We start from the raw sequence: 18,666 nt of genomic DNA on the forward strand, positions 1-18,666 counted from the left end.
TCATCCATAAAGACTACAGCCTTGGAAACCCTGTGGGGCAGTTCTGCTCTGTCCTATAGAGTCGCGATGAGTTGAAATCAACTCTGTGGCAGTGGGATTTTGAGTTTTTATGGAAGGTGCAATAGGTACAGGGTATTTCTGGGTAATGAGGGCAAGCTTCCTGGAGGAAGTAACATTTAACCTAAGGAATGAATGCTAGGTAGCCAGGTAAAGAAGGAGCGAGAAATGTATACCAAGCAAAGGAGCAGCGTGTGCAAAGACCCAGCGGTATGAGAGAACCAACCGGAGTACAGAGTGGCTAGAGTGGGGAGCCAGAAGACAGAAGAATGGGCACGGGCCAGATCACACAGGAGTGTTTGAGCTGTAGTGAGGGGTTTAAGTTTATCTTAAGCACAAGTGGAAGACAGTGAAAGACTTCAGGCACTGAGGTAAGAGATCAGTACATCTTGGCTGTGTGCCCTCAAGCAAGTTATTTAACCTCTCTGTATATGAGCTGCTTCATTTGTAAACTGGAACAAATTATTCCTGCCTTTCAGTGTTGCAAAAGGATTAAATTAAATGAAATAATATGCAGAAGGCGTCCAGCACAGCTCCTGGTTCTAGCTGGCATTTCATAAACATTTGTTCCCTTTGCTGCTCTAACTTGTGTGTTTGGGGAGTGTTGAGTCAAGGTCCAAGTTTGCCAAGAAAGACACAGCTCATGCACGGGCACTGGTTGGAACGATACTTTACTCACGTCGAGAAGAGACAGAGCAAGGTCACCTTCAATAGCGGATGTCAGTCCCCCATGGCCAGTGGGTCACTGCAGCCTCCTCCGGGCTGGTGTTCTGTACACACCCTTCTCATGTTGCAGTTGAGAGACCCCATCCCCTCCCTGCTGGGAACAGAAATAGTAGTGGCATTGGTCAGGTACCATAGGGTACTCATGAATAAATGATCAAAGAGGTACTCATTAGGCTCATAACAGAGAAGGAGTTACCCTGATAAGGAAGAAGTAGGCTCAGTTCCCAGCCTGCATTATCAGGGAATGTTCTGGGCCTAAGGCTCTTGATTAGGCAGTCTATTGAAGAGGGGCTACAGCAGTCTGTCTTCCCAACAGGAGCTTCTAACCAGGGCATCACTGGGGATAAACACTATGGTCCACTGCCTAGCTCACCTTTGCCAGTGCCCTGTGTGAGGCTCAGCAAACAGTTCATCACAGAGCAGGGTGGACCAGGAAATCCTGAACATCCCAACCTGACCACCGAAGGACACATGCTGAGAGCCTCCAGGGTCCCCAGTCTGTGAGACCAGAGGTGAAAGTCACAGATCTTGTAAGGAAGAAAGCAAGTGAGAAAACGTCTGGGCTCTGTTTAGAAACATTACCAGGCACCAGAGTCAGGTCCCTCCCCACACAGTAGGTCTCTAAACATTAACTGAGCCCCTAGTATGTGCCTACCCCATGCCTGGCATTTTACCTACATAATGGACACGTGATATGGGCCACCGCCTATAATCCTCACGTCCAGCTTCTGGTGTGTGCTTTCCTTATCCTGATCAGTAGGAAGAGGAAACCCACAGGGCTGATATCACAGGTGAGTGGCAGATGCAGAATTCGAACCCAAAATCCATATGTTTCTTTTCATTTGTTTTCACTACCCCATGTTACAGGAAGAAGAGGAGAGAGAGGGAGGAACAAGAGCAGGAGTCTAACTAAAGGAATTTGCAGCTCTAACCAGTATGGAAAGCAAATCCCTTGTCTTCATTATACCCCCACTGGCTCATCAAGTTGCCTCAGGTCAAAGGTCAAGTTCATTTTAGGGGAAGGAAATCATCTTTAGTGTTCTTCCCTGACAGTCTAGTGCAGTGGCAACCCAGGCAGAAGAAGTGGTTTGGGTTTATTTTTTATTAGTATAAAAGTAATATAACCAAGGTAGAGAAAGTTTGGAAAGGAAAACATCCCTGCCTCTCTGACAGCCAAGGAAGCCAGTTTCCTGTGGCTGCTATAGCAAATTACCACAAACTGGGTGTCTTGAAACCACAGAAATTGTTCTTTCACAATTCTGGAGGGTAATAGTCCTGACTCAGGGTGTCAGCAGGGCCATGCTCCCTCCGGAGGCTCTAGAGAAGAATTTTTCCTTGAGTCTTCCTTGCTTCTAGTGGTTGCAGGCAGTGCTTGGCGTTCCTTCACTTGTAGCTGCATGGCTCCAGTCTCTGCCTCTGTCTTCACATCCCCTCTTCCCTGTGTCTGTGTGTCTCTCCTCTTCTTACAAGGACACCAGTCGTTGGATTTAAGCCCCTCCCCCAACCCAATATGATCTCATCTTGATCCTTAACAATTACATCAGCAATGACCCTATTTCCAAATAAGGTCACGTTCTTAGTTTCCAGGTGGACATGAATTTGGGAGGACACTATTCAACTCGCTACACTTGCTTCTGTGTTCGATGAGACTAACTGTATTTTCTTTGGCCCACCCCTTTATTAAACATGATTATGTATAATAACAATAATAGTTTTATAGCAAACCACTTGCCGGGAACCAGGCATCAACTCAAGCATTTTGCCTGCATCGGTTCACTTGGTTCCTTGCATCAACCCAAGGAGATGGGCATTATTATCTCCCCCATTTTACAGACGAGGAAACTGAGGCTCATAGGGCTGCTCAGGGTCACCCAGCTAGGCAAAGGCTGGGGCAGGGGCAAGACTCACCCCCATTCTGTCTGGCTCCACAGCCTATTTTCTTGGCCATGGAGTAATGCAGTGCAGTACAGCACTTTACATTTTATATAATGCTTTTCATACAGCATTTCCTGTGATCCCCACCACACCAGGAATCATATTGTTGTTCTCTTCTCACAGATGTAGAAACCAAGACTCAGGGCACTGTGCCTTGCTGTGAGTCACACACCCCGGAAGCTTCTGAGCTTCATGGGACAGCATCATGGCAAACCTGTGCCATTCTGTACCTGCCGCCTCTCTCAGGCCTGGCTGTCACCTTCTAGAGACAGTGTGTGTGGCAAAATATATATATATATATAACATAAAATTTGCCATTTTAAGCATACAATTCAGTAGTATTAATTACATTCACAGTGTTATGCAACCATCACCACCATCTTATTTCCAAACCATTTTCATCACCCCAAACGGAAGGTCAACACCTCTTAAGCAATAACTCCTCATTCCCTTTTTCCCCAACCCCTCGTAACCTCTAATCTACTTTCTGTCTCTATGTATTTGCCTCTTCTAGCTATAGGCAGCCCCCAGGTTATGAACAAGATCCATTCCTAAGTATGTCTTTAAGTTGAATTTGTAGGTAGATTGGAACAGGTGTATACAGTTCTTACTTAGTGTTAGTTAGTCAAATGTTTGTCTTAGTATATACTTTACCTTTCTATGCATATAAAACACTTAAGAAACACTTCCAAACCACACAGTTTTCATGACCATCACCAAGTAGTGTGCATGGTCATTACTATGAACCATTGTATTTAACTCAGTCCATTTCTTAAGTATGAGTTGTCCATAAGTCGGACGTTCATAACCCAGGGGCTGCCTGTATTTCACGTAAGTGGAATCACACGATGTTTGTCCTTTTGTGTCTGGCGTCTTTCACTCAGTGCAATGTTTTCAGAGTTCATCCATGTCATAGAATTTCAAATTCTCATGGAATCTAGACTTTCTGGAGCCACTGAGGCTGAGTGAACCCCCAAAATTATTGCCCTGAGATAATCTTTAAACCTTAAACCAAAAATATCCCCTGAAGTATTCTTTAAACCAAACAATAGTTTAGCTTAATAAAGAATGTCTGCCTTGAGCATTGTGCTGTTTTCAAGCACTGTCTTGTTGTGTGCCGTGGAGTCGATTCCAGCTCATAGCAAGCCTATATGAGAGAGTAGAACTGCTCCATTGGGTTTCCTAGGCTATAATCTTTACGGAAGCAGATTGCCAAGTCTTTTCTCCCACAGAGACTCTCGTGGGTTCAGACCACCAACCTTTCAGTTAGCAGTCAAGCTCGTAAAGAATTGTCTGTATGGGATCAAATTGATGATAGCAACTGGAAAGGTTAGATAGGAAGCTTAGGGGGCAATGACTTTATGTTAATGGGAGAGGAACAATTTGGAAAAGGAGGATGAGAGTGGTTGCACAACTCGAAGAATGTAATCAGTGTCACTAAATTGTACTTATAGAGATTGTTGAACTGGTGTATGTTCTGCTGTGTATATTCAACAACCAAAAAAATATTTTTTTTAATGCAGAAAGAAAAAAGTTCACCCATGTCATAGCATATATAATTCCTCATTCCTTTTTATGGCTGAGTTGTTGACAATCCCTGAGTTGTTGCAGAGCTGTGACAGGGTCCCACAGAGGGAAGGAGCAACCGTAGAGTTGTCATTGGACCAACATAGCACCCTGTGGCAGGGGGAGACAGGGGAGGCCTTTGGCTCCAGCAGCTAGAGTGGTGTAGAGCTGACATCCAGAACCTGAAGCTCTGGGACATTGACTCCATCCTTTCGTTCATCATGTACTTATGAGTGCCTGCCATGTGCCAGGAAACCCTAGTGGCATAGTGGTTAAGAGCTACAACTGCTAACCAAAAGGTCAGCAGTTCAAATCTACCAGGTACTCCTTGGAAACCCTATGGGGCAGTTCTACTCTGTCCTATAGAGTTGCTATGAGTCAGAATCGACTCAGTGGCAATAGATTTGTTTTTTTTTTCTTTGACCAAGTGCCACATCACAGGTTTTGGGAATATACAACTTGGCAAAACAGCCTGTGGGAGAGATATACGTTAAACAGGGACACAAACATAGCTGTGATTACAGCCTGTGATGAGAGCTTATGAAAAAAGGCACAAAGTGTGTGTGATCTAGTCGAAGGGGCCAGGAAGGCTTCCCGTGGAGGAGGTAATTGAACTGGAATCTCAAGGACAAGTAAAAGTGACATAGGAGAACCTAGAGAAGATCCAGAAGCTATTGAAGGTAGGAAGAGATTTGTGTTTTGAAATGGTCATTTGGGCCACAGTCAGAAATGGATGGGGGCCAGATTAGGGCCCCTCCTCTGTGCTCCCATAGACCCCTGTTCCTTCTCCTAGGATAACCAGTAACCAGTTGCCATCGAATCAACCCTGACTCATAGCAACCCCATGTGTGTCAGAGTACAAATGCACTCAGAGGGTTTTCAGTGGCTCCTTTCCAGAAGTAGATCACCAGGCTTTTCTTCTGAGGCACCTCTGGGAGACTTGAACCACCAACCTTCCAGTTAGCAGTGAGCGTGTTAATCGTTAGCACCACCCAAGGACTCCTCTTTCAGGATAGCATCACTGTATGATGTTTACTTGGCTCACTCCCTCCCTGGACCAAGAGCTGTTTTATCTAGATGGCTTAGTTTCCTCAGCTGTAAAGTGATGCTCATCATAGTATCTATTTTAGAGGCTACAGAGAGGATTAAATGAAAGAGTCCCGGTACAGTCCCCAGCACAGATTTGCCTGGCACTTAGTATGTAAGTACATGCTTAGTAAACGTTACCTCCAATGATAATTATCTGTATCTTCAGAGCCTGGCATAGTCGAGGCACCTGGTTAATGTGTTTGGAATGAATGAATGAACAAGTCAAAAGAATGAATGAATGAAGTGACCTGTTGAACTTCTCTGATGCCAGAATTACTGCAGGGTGAGAGAAGACAATACGTATATAATAGTAGTTGAAGCACTAATTTCTTACAACTACCCATTGAAGAGAGATACATATTAATCTCCCCACTTCACAGATAAAGTGAGGCTCAAGGTGAGATAGTGATGTGCCTAAGGTCACCAGCTATAATGAATGTAGGAGTTGGGATCTGAACACCAGACTGCTGACTCCCAAGGCAGTACTGAGTTCCATAGGCTCTGCTAACAGCTGCCACTCATTGGCAGGTGGTGGGCCTCTTATCTTCCCTCCAAGGGTGAGAGTGTTCCTCTGTTGCTGCCTGCTCAGAAAGGTGAGTTGGAGCATTTTCTGATGCAGACAGGAGAGATCCCATCTCCCTGTGTTCTCCACAGGCACCTTCATCGCCCCATGGGCTGCCCTGGCCCGCAGCCGTGAGCAGTACTGTCTGGCGTGGGAGGCCAAATACCTGATGGAGCTCGGCAACGCCCTGGAGACCATCCTCAGTGGTCTGGCCACCATGGTGGCCCAAGAGGCCCTGAAGTACACAGTGTTGTCTGGTAAGTCTTTTGCTGTTCCCCACAAGAGCATGTCACTGCTCCCATCCCACCTGGTTCCATACCTTTGCATGCCTGAGGCCCCAGTGAACCAGGCTCTGTGATGGGCCCTAGGGACACAAAGAGGTTCAGGCTGTATTCCTATATTGTGAAAAGTTCATGGTTTTTGCAGGGAGGAGATAGGTGAACAGCCAACCACATAATCACATAATGTATCAGTTAGCTATTGCTGCATAACAAAACAGAAAAACCAAACCCGTTGCCATCAACTGCATAACAAGCCACCCCAAACCTCAGTGGCTTAAAATAACAAGCATTTATTATTATAGCACACAAGTCTTGAGACTAGGGTTGGCAGATCTTAGCTGGGCCTGCTCGTGTCTTTGGGTCAGCTGACTGTCCACTGATCTAGGCTAACCTTGTCTGGGACAACTAAGGCAACTCAGCTCTGCTTTCATACCTTTCTGGGTTAGCAGGCTAGCACATACCGATAGAAGAAGTGTAAGAAAGGCAAGCCCTGATGCACAGTCCATTTCAAGCCTCACGTTTTCTAACGTCTCACGGGCCGAAGCAAGTCACATGGATGAGCCCAGAGTGGATGGATGGACAGTTCAGTCCATCATGATGGGAGGGCATTGCAGAGTTACGATGAAAAGTGGGAGGATACAGGGCGAGGTGATGAACTGGAGCTATCTTTGGAGTCTCCCACAAGACAAGTGCTTTAGCGGAGGAAGTCTACTCCATGCATGAGAAATGCAGGAGCTTCAAATGTCTCCTTTTTAGCAGCTGGACAACCCTCGGAAAACCTGCAAGTTCCAAGTTAGATAGTCTGCATGCATTCACTCTAAAGGCATCCATTAGCCAGTCACTTCCCTAGAAGGACCTCCCACTCCCCTCATCACTGGTTTCCCACCTCCCCAGGCATTGTGGCTGCCCTGACTTTGCCAGCTTCACTCCTCGCTGTCGCCAACGTCATTGACAACCCCTGGGGTGTGTGCCTCCACCGATCAGCAGAGGTTGGCAAGCATCTGGCCCACATCCTGCTCTCCCGGCAGCAGGTAACCTGAGAATGGCAGCGGGTGAGGGGCAAGAGGGAAAATGAGGGGGTTGACTTGCACACAGATGTCAACCTTAGAGACAAGTCTATGTGGAAGTAATCCAGTGGCTTTGGGGGGTGGTCTTCACTACCCCTCCAGTTCAAGTCGTGGAAGTGTCTGTCCTAGGATGGACCAGTCAGAATCTTAGGCTGTGCATCTCCAGCAGGTAATTAGGTGAGGACTGGATAACAGGGTCATCTGCAGGGATGAGCAAGGTGGGAAGATTAGAGCAGAAGACAAAATAGCTCCTGTGTATCGACTTTTAACTAAAAAGTTTAGCAGTAATGGCTGGGCTCCAAAAAACAAAACAAAACCCATTGCCATCAAGTCAACTCTGACCCATAGCGACCCTACAGGACAGAGTAGAACTGCCTCATAGGGTTTCCAAGGCTGTAATCTTTATGAAGGCAGACTGCCACATCTTTCTCCTGCAGAGTAGCTGGTGGGTTTGAACTGCCGATCTTTTGGTTAGCTGCTGAGTATTTAACCACTGCACCATCAGGGCTCCTTTGGCTGGGCTTATTAGGGTGAGATTTCAATGGAAACTTCTGGCTGGGTTTGCAGTGCAGCCAGTAGAGTGAATGAGAATATATGCCTCTACTGGCTGCAAATGGAACTCCCACATCCTGGTGGCCAGGTGTTCCTCCCTAAAAGTACCAAGCTCCCACCTGAGGAAATCTCCAGTGGCCTAAATACCTTGTAAAATGATTAGGAAGAGAAATCATCATAACATTGTACTTTTAAATTTTGAATCTAGTAATGATGTACTTAACCGTGGAGATGAAACTGCCTTCCTACAGAGTAAACGTGAGTTAAATAGAAGGAAAAGTTTGAGAAATAATAGCAGAGATGACTGTGTTGTTAGGAATGGTTTTGGCTGCAAGTGAGAGAATACGCAAAATAACAGTGGCTTAAATAAGATAGAAGTTTATTTCTCATGTAAAAGCCTAGGAAGGCAGTCCCACTCTAGAACAGTATGCCAGGTGTCAGAGGCCCGGGTACTTTCTAGCTTGTTGCTCCGTTGTACACGGTCTTGATCTCATGGTCCAAGATGACAGCATCTGTACTCAAGGTAATGGAGAAAGAAAAGGATGAACAGAGCAAAAGTCTTACAGCACTTCTGCTGATGTCTCATTGGCCAGGCCCTAGTCATGTGACCATATCTAGCTGCCGTAAAACCAAAAACCAAGCCAGTTGCTGTCAAGTTGATTCCTACTCATAGCGACCCCACGTGTGTCAGAGTAGAACTATGCTCCATAATATTTTCAGTGGCTATGATCTTTCAGAAGTAGATGTCCAGGCCTTTCTTTCAAAGTGCCTCTGGATGGATTTGAGCCACCAACCTTTTAGTTAGTAGGCGAGCACTTAACCGTTTGCACCAGAAGCTGAGAAATGTAGTCTTTTCTGGGTGGCCATGAGCCCAATTGAAATTCAGTATCTATGGAAAAGAGGGAGATACTGAGGGACAACTAGCAGTTTCTGTCACAGTGAGTAAGTTGCTTGAGAAACTGCTAACCCTCATCCAATCCCTATATCTTTGCCAAAAGAAATAGAGAAGTCCTATAGCAGGTTTGGCTATATAACAAAAATCAAAATGACATTGGCTTAAACAAGGTAGAAGTTTATTTTTTTCCATGTAACAGTCTGGGTGTGAGCATCCAGGGCACTATGATATGTATGAGTTTCCTATTGCCTCTATAACAAATTACCACAAACAGTGACTTCCAGCAACACAGTTTATTATCTTACAGTTCTGGAGGCCAGAAGTCTGAAATGGGTCCACAGGGCTCCGTTCCTTGTGGAGCCTCCAAGAGAGAACTTGTTTCTTCCCTTGCCCTTTCCAGCTAAAAGGCCACATCCATCTTTGACTCGTGACCCCTTCCTCCATCTTCAAAGCCAGCAGCGTAGCATCTTCAAATCTCTTTCTGTCTGTCCTGCTTACATCTTCACGTTGCCTTCTATCTAACTCTGGCTCTTCCTGTGTCCTTCTTACAAGGATCCTTATGATTACATTGGGCCCACCTGGATAATCCAGGATAATCTCTCCATCTCAAGACCCTTAACTTAATGATGTCTGCAAAGTGCCTTTTGCCATGTAAGGTAACATTCGTAGGCTCCAGGATTATGACATGGACATCCTTGGCATGTGAGGGGGCATTATTCAGCCTACCGCATGGCAGCTTCACAGTATCAGGGGCCCAGACTCCTTCAGTCTTCTCGCTTCACATCCTCAACACTTGCCTTCTCTCCTGTAGTCCAAGACAGATCTTCCAGCATTATGTCCACATTTCAGCCAGTGAGAAGTAGGAATGTGAAAATAAAGGGTTGCCTAGAAGTCACACCTTCCACTTCCCTCCACATCCCTTGGCCATGACTCAGCCATGTGGCCACACCTAGCTACAAAGGAGTTTGGGAAATTTAGCCTTGGGCCAGTAGCTGTGTGCCTAGTAAAACCCAGGAGTTCCATTACCAGAGGACAAAGGGGAGGATGGATGTTGGGAGACAACTAGCAGCCTTTGCCGCAAAGGCTGACAATCTGAGTATTATTTAATGGGGAATTTTCTATTGTAGTAAATAAAGTGGAGGAAGGGATACATGTATGGGGTAAAAATCACAGAAAAGAATATACTGGTAAAACCAGACTCAACCTCCAGAGCTCATCTACCACTTCCCCCTCCTTCCATGTAGAACTCGTACCCAAATACCCCAGGTAACTTTCTTGTTCTTTACAACCTTCCTGTAATAGCAAGTTGCCTTTTCTACAAGTTCATCAGTCAGAAAACTCTTTATGTCTAATTTACTACCTTCTCCTTATAAACTTATAGCCAGTATTTCATGTCCCACTTCCCTGTCTAGAGACAAACAGTGGTCCCTCCCATATCACCCTTTGCCTTTTTACCCATCACACCTGGAGATGCCTTCCTCCTAATCTCCCGGCTCCAGAAGGGGTCCTATTCACTGTGGTCTTTTGCCACAAAGTAGATGAGTCCAAGAGAAGGAGCTCTCGTGATTGACTAGTCCTGTCTCCTGGGGAAGGCGAGAGCAGCGGCTCGATAATGGTCTAAGATGAAAGGGAGTTAACCCAGCCGGAGGCTGCCTGTGGGCCTGGGAGGAAGCCAGTTCCAGTGGCAGGTGCCCTTGTGCATAAATGAGGTTCTCAGCTCTCCTGATTAAGACGTCAGAACTCGGGGGCCAGGAATAGCACATGCATGATTCATTAAGCATGAGGCAGGCGCTGGGAGTGTTCAGGGACCCCCTTCGTCAGGGCTGTGTCACCTCCAGACACCTGTGTCCTTTCTCCCCCAGGGCCGGCGACCTGTCACCTTGATTGGCTTCAGCCTGGGAGCCAGAGTCATCTACTTCTGTCTGCAGGAGATGGCTCAGGAGAAAGGTGAGTCTGGTTTGTTGTCATAGACGAAAACCCCTCCCAACTGTATCCCCCGGGCTGGAGGTCCTGAACCCAGGGGTCATGAACCTTGCAGTGTGTACACAGTTCTTAGAAATGATAGTGAAAAGTCTGTGTCAGAAAATGACTTCTTTATTCTGTATGTAATTTAGGGTGAATGATAATGAGATTAGCCCTTGAGTTCTGATGCACGTTCTCGAGGGGGCAAGAAGGGGATGGATGCTGTGTGTTTCTGGATGTAGTGATGCTGGCATTTTGAGGAGGGTGGGAAAGATCACACACATGAGCGCGCGCACACACACACACACACACACACACACACACACACACACTACATTACAAGACATTTAGCACCCCTGGCCTCAGGTATTAAATGCCAGTAGCCCCTCTGGTCACTGTGACAACGCAGAATGCAACAACACATTACCAGGTATCCGTGGGCACGGGGTGGGGTAGAGGGATATGGGCTCCGTTTGAGTGTCATGGGGCTAGCGTGACAGCGAGTATGCTGTGGATATGTGCATAATGGCTGGGGACACCCTTGGCAGTGTGTTATGCCTCCAGTGTCATCATTTCTGTGCTGAGGCAGCAGAAAGATTAAGGGTCACTGTCCTCAGCCTGAGCAGGTAAGGTTTCCAGGACAGAATGCTGGTTTGGGACAAATCTGTCAGCAGAGGGCTGCCTGTTGGAGGGGGCCAGGGGCAGAGAGTTGCAGAGCCTGGGGCACCTGGGGTGGTCCACGGTCCTTGGGACACAGACGTGCTAGCCTCCTGGTAGAGCACAGCAGTGGCAGGACTCAGAAGGGCAAGAGAAGGAACTGAGAGACAACTCCTTCGTCTGAGAGCAGAGGGTGGATGGAGAGAAGAGGCTGCAGCCACAGCCAGCATTCTCACTGGGGATCTCCCTGAACACATCTCTGAGCCTCAGTTTCCTCACTTATAAAAATAGTTGATAATGCCTGCCTCACGTGGTTGCTTTGAGGAATAATTGAGGTGCCCAGTGTACAGTACTTTTGCCCATTTGAAAACCCATTGTTGGTGAAGTTTACCTCAAGGATGCCAGTTTGCCACTTCTGCTCTTCAGAGTTCCGTCCTGAGGCTCCCCCAAGGATGGCCCCCGCCATGCTCTCCTCGATCAGCTTGTGATACAATGGGTGCTTCAACTGCTGGCAAGCACAGAGGTGGTGGGGACAGCAGCTGGCTGGGCCTGAGGGGGCTGGATGAGCCCAGGGCTGACTGGTGGTATTTTCAGCATTGGCATCACCAGAGAGCATGGAAGAGACCCCGGAACTCAGGGCCATGACTCATTTCTGCTCATTTTCTTTTGCTAAAATCTCTCCCCAGTATCACCCTGGACTAGGACCAGGTTACAAAGACAGGGTGGATGTGCCGTCCTAGGTGTTCACTATGGAAGGGCCAAGCCCCTGTGTGCGCCGCGGTAACCTTGCCATCCTCTCTATGCCATATTGGAAGATGCTCTCCCTCTGCCACTCCCTTGTAGCTTTCAGCAGCCTCCCTCTTTGCGTGTGTGTTTTGTCCCCATCAGTTAAAGCAGCAGGGAAACACCTCTGTCCTACTTCTAGTAGCTTTGGGTTACATGGAGCCGCCAAGCACAAGGGCCTGGGCAGCCAGCTCTGGATTGTGTCCACCAGGAAAATCCAGACTGGGGTCAGAGGTCAGACAAAAACCACTATGGAAGCAAGAGTGAATCTGGGGCCCATGTCTACCCTGGAGAACATTGTACCTTCCCTTTCTATCTATATACTTTCTTCCCCCTACCAGACATCACCAGAGATAGAGAAAATCAAAAAGACACCCCCTACCTGCCTTTCCTACTCTACCTGTTACAGATAATCCACCTGGGACGTTATGGCCTGCTGGGAGGAACTTCCTGGACAACCACAGTTTCTCCCCATCACCAGCATTTCCCCAGTAAATGGCTTTATTGAACTGGAGCAACAGCATTGACTTCTACACAATGCCATGTTCTGTGTTCGTACAACTTTGTACAAATATAATTATACTCCAGAATCTCTCAGGGGAAAAATGGGGGGACAGTATTTCCCACACAGTAGAACAGAGTCTTTGTTGCATAGATGTGTGGGTTATAGAGAGACAGGATGGTTATATCAGTCAGCTATTGATGCAGTGATGCTGCCTAACAAACCAGCCCAAAACTCCATGGGTTACAACAGATATTTTCATGGTCAGGGTCTACAGGTTGGCTGTGGTTCAGCTGATCCAGGATGAGGTCTGTTTCTGAGTGCAAGTTGGGTAGTCTTGCTCCTGGCCGCAGGCTGGGCTTGGGTCAGCTCCGCGTGTGTGTGTGCCAGGACCCAGGTTGAAGAGGCAGCAGCTACCCAGAGCCGTGCTCTTCTTGTGGTAGATCACTAGCATGCCAGAGCCAAGCCAGACCGCACACGTACATTTAAGATCGCTGCTCTTAGCACATTAACTAACATTCTGTATTAGTTATTTATTGCTGGGTGTGGGGGTGGAACTCTCCAAGCATGTTGTTGTCAGCTGCCAGTAAGTCTGCCCCAGATCATGGTGACCTCATGCACAACAGAACAAAACATTGCCTGGTCCTGCATCATCTTCACAATATTAGTATATTCAAGTCCATTGTTATAGCCACTGTGCATTTTGAATGCCTTCCAGCCTCGTGCCTTCCCTGGAAAGCTCATCCTTCAGCACTATATCAGACAGTGTTCTGCTGTGATCCATAGGGTTTTCACTGGCTGTTTTTTGGAAGTAGATCACCAGGCCCTTCTTCTTAGTCTATCTTAGTCTGGAAGCTACACTGAAACCTGTTCCCCATGGGTGACTCTGCTGGTATTTGTAATACCTGTGGCATAGCAACGTGCAAGCAACCCCAGTACAACAAACTGACAGATGGGTAGTTGTCTCCAAACATAGTGACTGAAAAGAGCAATAACTGATTATTGCTCACAGTTCTGTGGGTTGGGTAGCCAGTTGTGTTCTTGCCTGCCCCTTCGTGCAGTTGTGGTCAGAGGGCAGCTGGGATGGCCAGAAGGTCCAAGTTGACCTCATTTACGTGTCTGGCAGTCAATACTGGCGGTTGGCCAACAAGCCTCAGTCTTTCTCCAGGTGGTCACTCATCCTCATGTAGGTTTGACTGAGCTCCCTACGTGAGGGTCTTAGGGCAACGTCTCTAGAGGGCAAGCACAAAAGCTGCAAGGCCTCTTAAGGCCTCAGCTCCAAAAGTCTCACAGCGTCACTTCTGCCACATTCTGTTGGACCAAACAAGTCACAAACTTGACCAGATTCGAGGGAGGTGGAGGCAGAATATATTTCTCCTCTGGATGAGAGGAATGACAAAGAATCTGTAGCCATTTTTAATTTTCCACATGTTCCATTGGCCAAAGCAAGCCAATGACCATGTCCTTGGTCAGTGGGGCAGAACAGTGTACTCTGCCTACAGTGGAGGGCCAGACAATAATCCAGACTATTTCAGTGGGGTAAGAGGATGAGCACAGACTTTGGAGTCCGCTGAGACCTGGGTTTGAATCCTGGCTCTGCCTCTGCGTAGCTGTGTACCTTGGTTGGGCTAAGACACAGCCTCTCTGGATACCAATTTCCCCATTTATAACAAGAGGTTAATGTCTCTGGGTAGTGGTGAAGGCCAGAAAGCACAGAGGTCAGGCAGCTTCGCAGCCCCAGGTCTTGGTAAAAGCTAGTTGCCATCAAGTCAACTCTGACATATGGTGACCCCATGGGTGTCAGAACTGTGCTCCATAGGATTTTCAATGGCTGAGTTTTTGGACGTAGATTGCCTTTCTTCCAAGGCACTTTTGGGTGAACTCAAACCTCCAACCTTTTGGTTAACAGCCGAGCCCGTTAACCATTTGCACCACCCAGGAACTCCTGGCTCTTGGTAAACACTCAGTAAACGTGTCCTCTCACCCCAACGCATCTTTCAGCAGTCTTCAGGCTGAGATGCTTGCTCTCTGCTGGTCAAGGGGTGGCTGCAGCGCCTCCCAGCTCTCTAAACCCGCTTTTCCCTGGGGAGGCCATTGAAAAGTTACCATCCTCTGTGCTGTCATCATTTTGCTCTTTTTGTAGTAATCTTTCCCCTAACCCATGCAGCAGACCATCTGCCAGGCTCCTCATTACCTCGAGTGAGGTGGTTGTATTAATAGAACCGATTCTGAATTTAGAGAAGACAAGTCTTTGGCTCGAATTAGCATAAATTACATGTTAACTTCAGATTGTTAATACAAGCCAAGGCTTCAGTTCCTGTACAGAGCAAATTGAATTAATTACCATTAACCATTTGGCCCTGGCAATCGGAAATGAGGTCTCTGATCAGCTGCCAGAATGAGAGGCTGGAAGCTGGCGGGAGTGAAGGGAGAGGCAGGGGGCCTCTTGGTGGCAGGGCTAGTTAGGGTGACACTGAGGAGATGGTCCTGCACCACAGCCTTCTGGGGGATGGTTCCCACAGCGGCTCCCTTCCGGCATCTTTCCTGGTCTCTTCCCACTCCTGGATCTTCATGGCCCACCTTTAAGAATTTGGGCTTTGGTATTAGGCAGACCGGGGTTTATCTCCCAGCTATGCCAGTGATTAGCTGTGGGACCTTGGGCAAGTCAGTTAACGTCTCTGAGCCTCAGCTTCCCCATCTGAATATGGGGCTTAGTACATTACCTCAAAGGGACTTCTGAAAAGCCAGTGAAAACTCTATGAATCACGACAGTCTGATCCACAACCAGTCATGGGGATGGCAGAGGACTGGGCAGTGTTTTGTTCTGTTTTCCATGGGGTCGTCATTAGTTGGGGGCCAACTCGAAGGCAGCTAATATCAATAACAGCCCATAGTATAGAGTCCCTAGGTGATGCTAACGTGCTCAGCTGCTAACAGAAATGTTGGAGGTTCAAGTCCACCCAGAGACACCTTGGAAGAAAGGCCTGGTGATCTACTTCCAAAAAAACTCAGCCATTGAAAATCCTGTGGAGCACAGTTCTACTCTGACACACATGGGGCTGCCATGAGTCAGAACCAACTTGACCACACCTGGAAAAGCACATAGTATTATAGCCTCCACCTCCAACATGTATAACATGGACCATGGATCTAGTTGAGGCAGAACCTGCATTAAACAGAAGAGTCACGGCCTGTCACTTCCTCTTCCTTCCTATCGCTGCACCCACGTTCTATCCTCTTCCTGCAACCTCTCCCAGCTCTTTGCCTTGTGTTACTTATGGGGTGACTTCCAGTCTCCAGCTGTCTGTGCTCTTGAATGAGTTATTCACCCTTTGCCCAGAGCTGCTGTTTCACATCTAATGCATTCCAGCTCAGCTGTCTCATTGCAGACAGCCCTGCTTGTTTAACACACAATTAATCTGCACACTGAGGAGACCCTCTCCTAATTGCAGGAAAGCCTTCATTATCTGAGTTAGGGCATGTAAAAGAGGAATTACTCTCATGCATTTGAATCCACCAATTGTTTTCTGGAGCCCCTGGAGACCTAATAATGAAACGTAGTAATAAATCCCAGGGAGTCATCCAGAGCACATAATCCTTCAACCAGCCTCCTCCTTCTCCTTTCCTCCTAACTGTAACACATCCTTCTGTCGCTTTCCTCCAAGAAAAGCTTCCTGTAGAATCAACCATCTTCACAGCTTCATGTCCTTTCCTGGTGATGTTGCAAGTAGTAGGGGTTGCCACTATGGGGAGATGCCACCCTTCACAAGGTGCCCCTCACAACTTGGCCTGCCCGTCCCTCAAGCTCAGTGTAGTCAGCTTCCTTCCAGATGGTGTCTAGACTGGAAGCCCCTTGAGGGCAGGGATCGTATCTGAATGACCTCTGCACCTTCTGTACCATCATAAACCCAAGAGTGAGTGCTCTATAAGTGAATTGAGGTCTAACGTTGTAAGCATTCACACTGTCAATCAGTATAGGCTAGGTTGTGCTGCAATGACAAATATTCCCCAAAATCTTAGGGGCAGAACACAACAAAGGTTAATTTCCCACTGATGCTCCCTGTCCACTGTGAGTCAGCAGGGGGATTCTGATCATTGTAGTCACCCAGAGACCCAGGCCACTGGAGGCTCCATCTCAACGTGTGGTTCCTCATTTGGGTAAGAGAATGTGCTGAGTTATCCACTGGCTGTTAATGCTTTCACCTGGAAGTAACATATGTTACTTTCACCTACGTCTTATGTCCAAAGCAAGGCACGTGGACATACCTGATATCAAGGAGTCAGGAAATGTATTCCTACCGTGTGCTGAGAAGACAGAAAGCTAGAACTCTTTGGTGAACAGCACTAGTGACTACCACACACATCTGATATCCAGTGTGAGGGCCTTGTGGTTCTGTACAATAACGATAAGCAGCAGCTTCCATTTCTGAACACATACTAGAACATCACGCTCAGTTAGCAGCCAGAAGACCTTACTGGATTCTAGTGTCTGTGGTTAAGTCTCAGCCCTTAGCCAGACACTTCTTCTCACTGAGCCTTAGTCTCTTTATCTGCAAAATGGGGACTTTCCCATCTGCCCCTCCCTTGTCTCACAGGAGCAGCCCTTACAGCATGGAGGGTAGAAGTACACCCTGATGGAAAGCCAGAGCGGGGCAGGCCTGAGGCTCCCTGGGTGAGAGCCCACAATTGATGGTCCCTGGGAGCCCAGGAGCTCAGCCAAGGGGCCTCCATGCAGGCAGAGGCAGGAATGATCCCCAGCATGTTACCCACCAAAGGAACAGCACAAAGGTCAGTGCAGAGCCCTGGGTCCACTCTGGCAGGGCCCAGGGCCCAAGCAGGTCCCAGCCAAAGCTCCGGGCTCCTTTGGCAGCTGTAGCTCCAGATCATGCCCAGTGCCCAGAGAATCAGAGGAGATGACCCAAATGTAATGACTGTAAGAGTAATAGTAATAGCAATCAGAATAATGATTCATGGCAACCCCATATACAGCAGCAAAACACTGCCCAGTCCCTGTGTCATCCCCATGATCAGTTGAGGATCAGACTATTGTGATCCATAGGGTTTTCATTGGCTGGTTTTTGAAAATAAACTGCCAGTCCTTCCTTCCTAGTCTGTCTTAGTCTGCAAGCTCCGCTAAAACCTGTTCAGTATCATAGCAAGACAAAAGCCTCCACTGACAGACAGGTGGTGGCTGCACATGAGGTGCATCGACCAAGAATCCTACCACTGAACCATTGCCCTTACAATAGGAACAATAGCTGCGATGTTTTAAGGCTCAGCTCTCTGCCAGGATTTTGCTCAGGGATTTTCCGACATTGTCTTCAACCTTCACAACACGTGAGGCAGGTAATTCTGCCCCCACTTTTCAGATGACAGTGAGATTTAGGGAAAGGTGGGGTGATTTGACCTAGAACTAGGATATTGACACAGCTTTCTCTGGCTCCAGAGCTCCTGCTTTATATTATCATTTTCTGTTGCCACCCTCTGAGTTAGATGTTTTCACTCAAAACAGTATCTCAGATGACCGTACCAACAGGAAACTATTCAAAATCAAATTCACTTTGTCAGCTCACATTTATTAAGCATCTGCTGTATGCTAGCCACTATGCTAGACTTTAAGGAGCCCTGGTAGCACACATGGTTAGGCGCTCAGCTGCTAACCAAAAGGTTGGTGGTTCAAACCAACCCAGCGGCACCACGGGAGAAAGACCTGATGATCTGCTCCCATAAAGATTTATGCCAAATACATGAGGAAATGCTCATGATCATTAGCCATTAGGGAAATGCAGATCAAAACTACAGTGAGATACCATCTCACCCCAACAAGGCTAGCATTAATCCAAAAAACACAAAATAATAAATGCTGGAGAGGTTGTGAAGAGACTGGAACACTTATACACTGTTGGTGGGAATGTAAAATGGTACAGCCACTTTGGAAGTCAATTCGGTGCTTTCTTAAAAAGCTAGAAATAGAAGTACCATACGATCCAGCAATCCCACTCCTTGGAATATATCCTAGAGAAATAAGAGCC

At 47.3% G+C, this 18,666-nt stretch overlaps 1 protein-coding gene across 1 annotated transcript in view; it reads left to right on the plus strand.

Annotated features, from left to right (window-relative positions):
* The window catches only part of TMCO4 (transmembrane and coiled-coil domains 4), a 108,958-nt gene that overhangs the window by 51,209 nt on the left and 39,083 nt on the right, over positions 1 to 18,666 (plus strand). The window contains exons 9-11 of the mRNA XM_004377180.2: positions 6,028 to 6,192; positions 7,111 to 7,247; positions 10,593 to 10,677. Of these exons, the coding sequence (XP_004377237.1) occupies positions 6,028 to 6,192; positions 7,111 to 7,247; positions 10,593 to 10,677 (387 nt within the window). The remainder of the gene's footprint in view (positions 1 to 6,027; positions 6,193 to 7,110; positions 7,248 to 10,592; positions 10,678 to 18,666) is intronic.

This window comes from Trichechus manatus, unplaced genomic scaffold, assembly GCF_000243295.1.
Source record: "Trichechus manatus latirostris isolate Lorelei unplaced genomic scaffold, TriManLat1.0 scaffold00048, whole genome shotgun sequence".
NCBI lineage: Eukaryota > Metazoa > Chordata > Mammalia > Sirenia > Trichechidae > Trichechus > Trichechus manatus.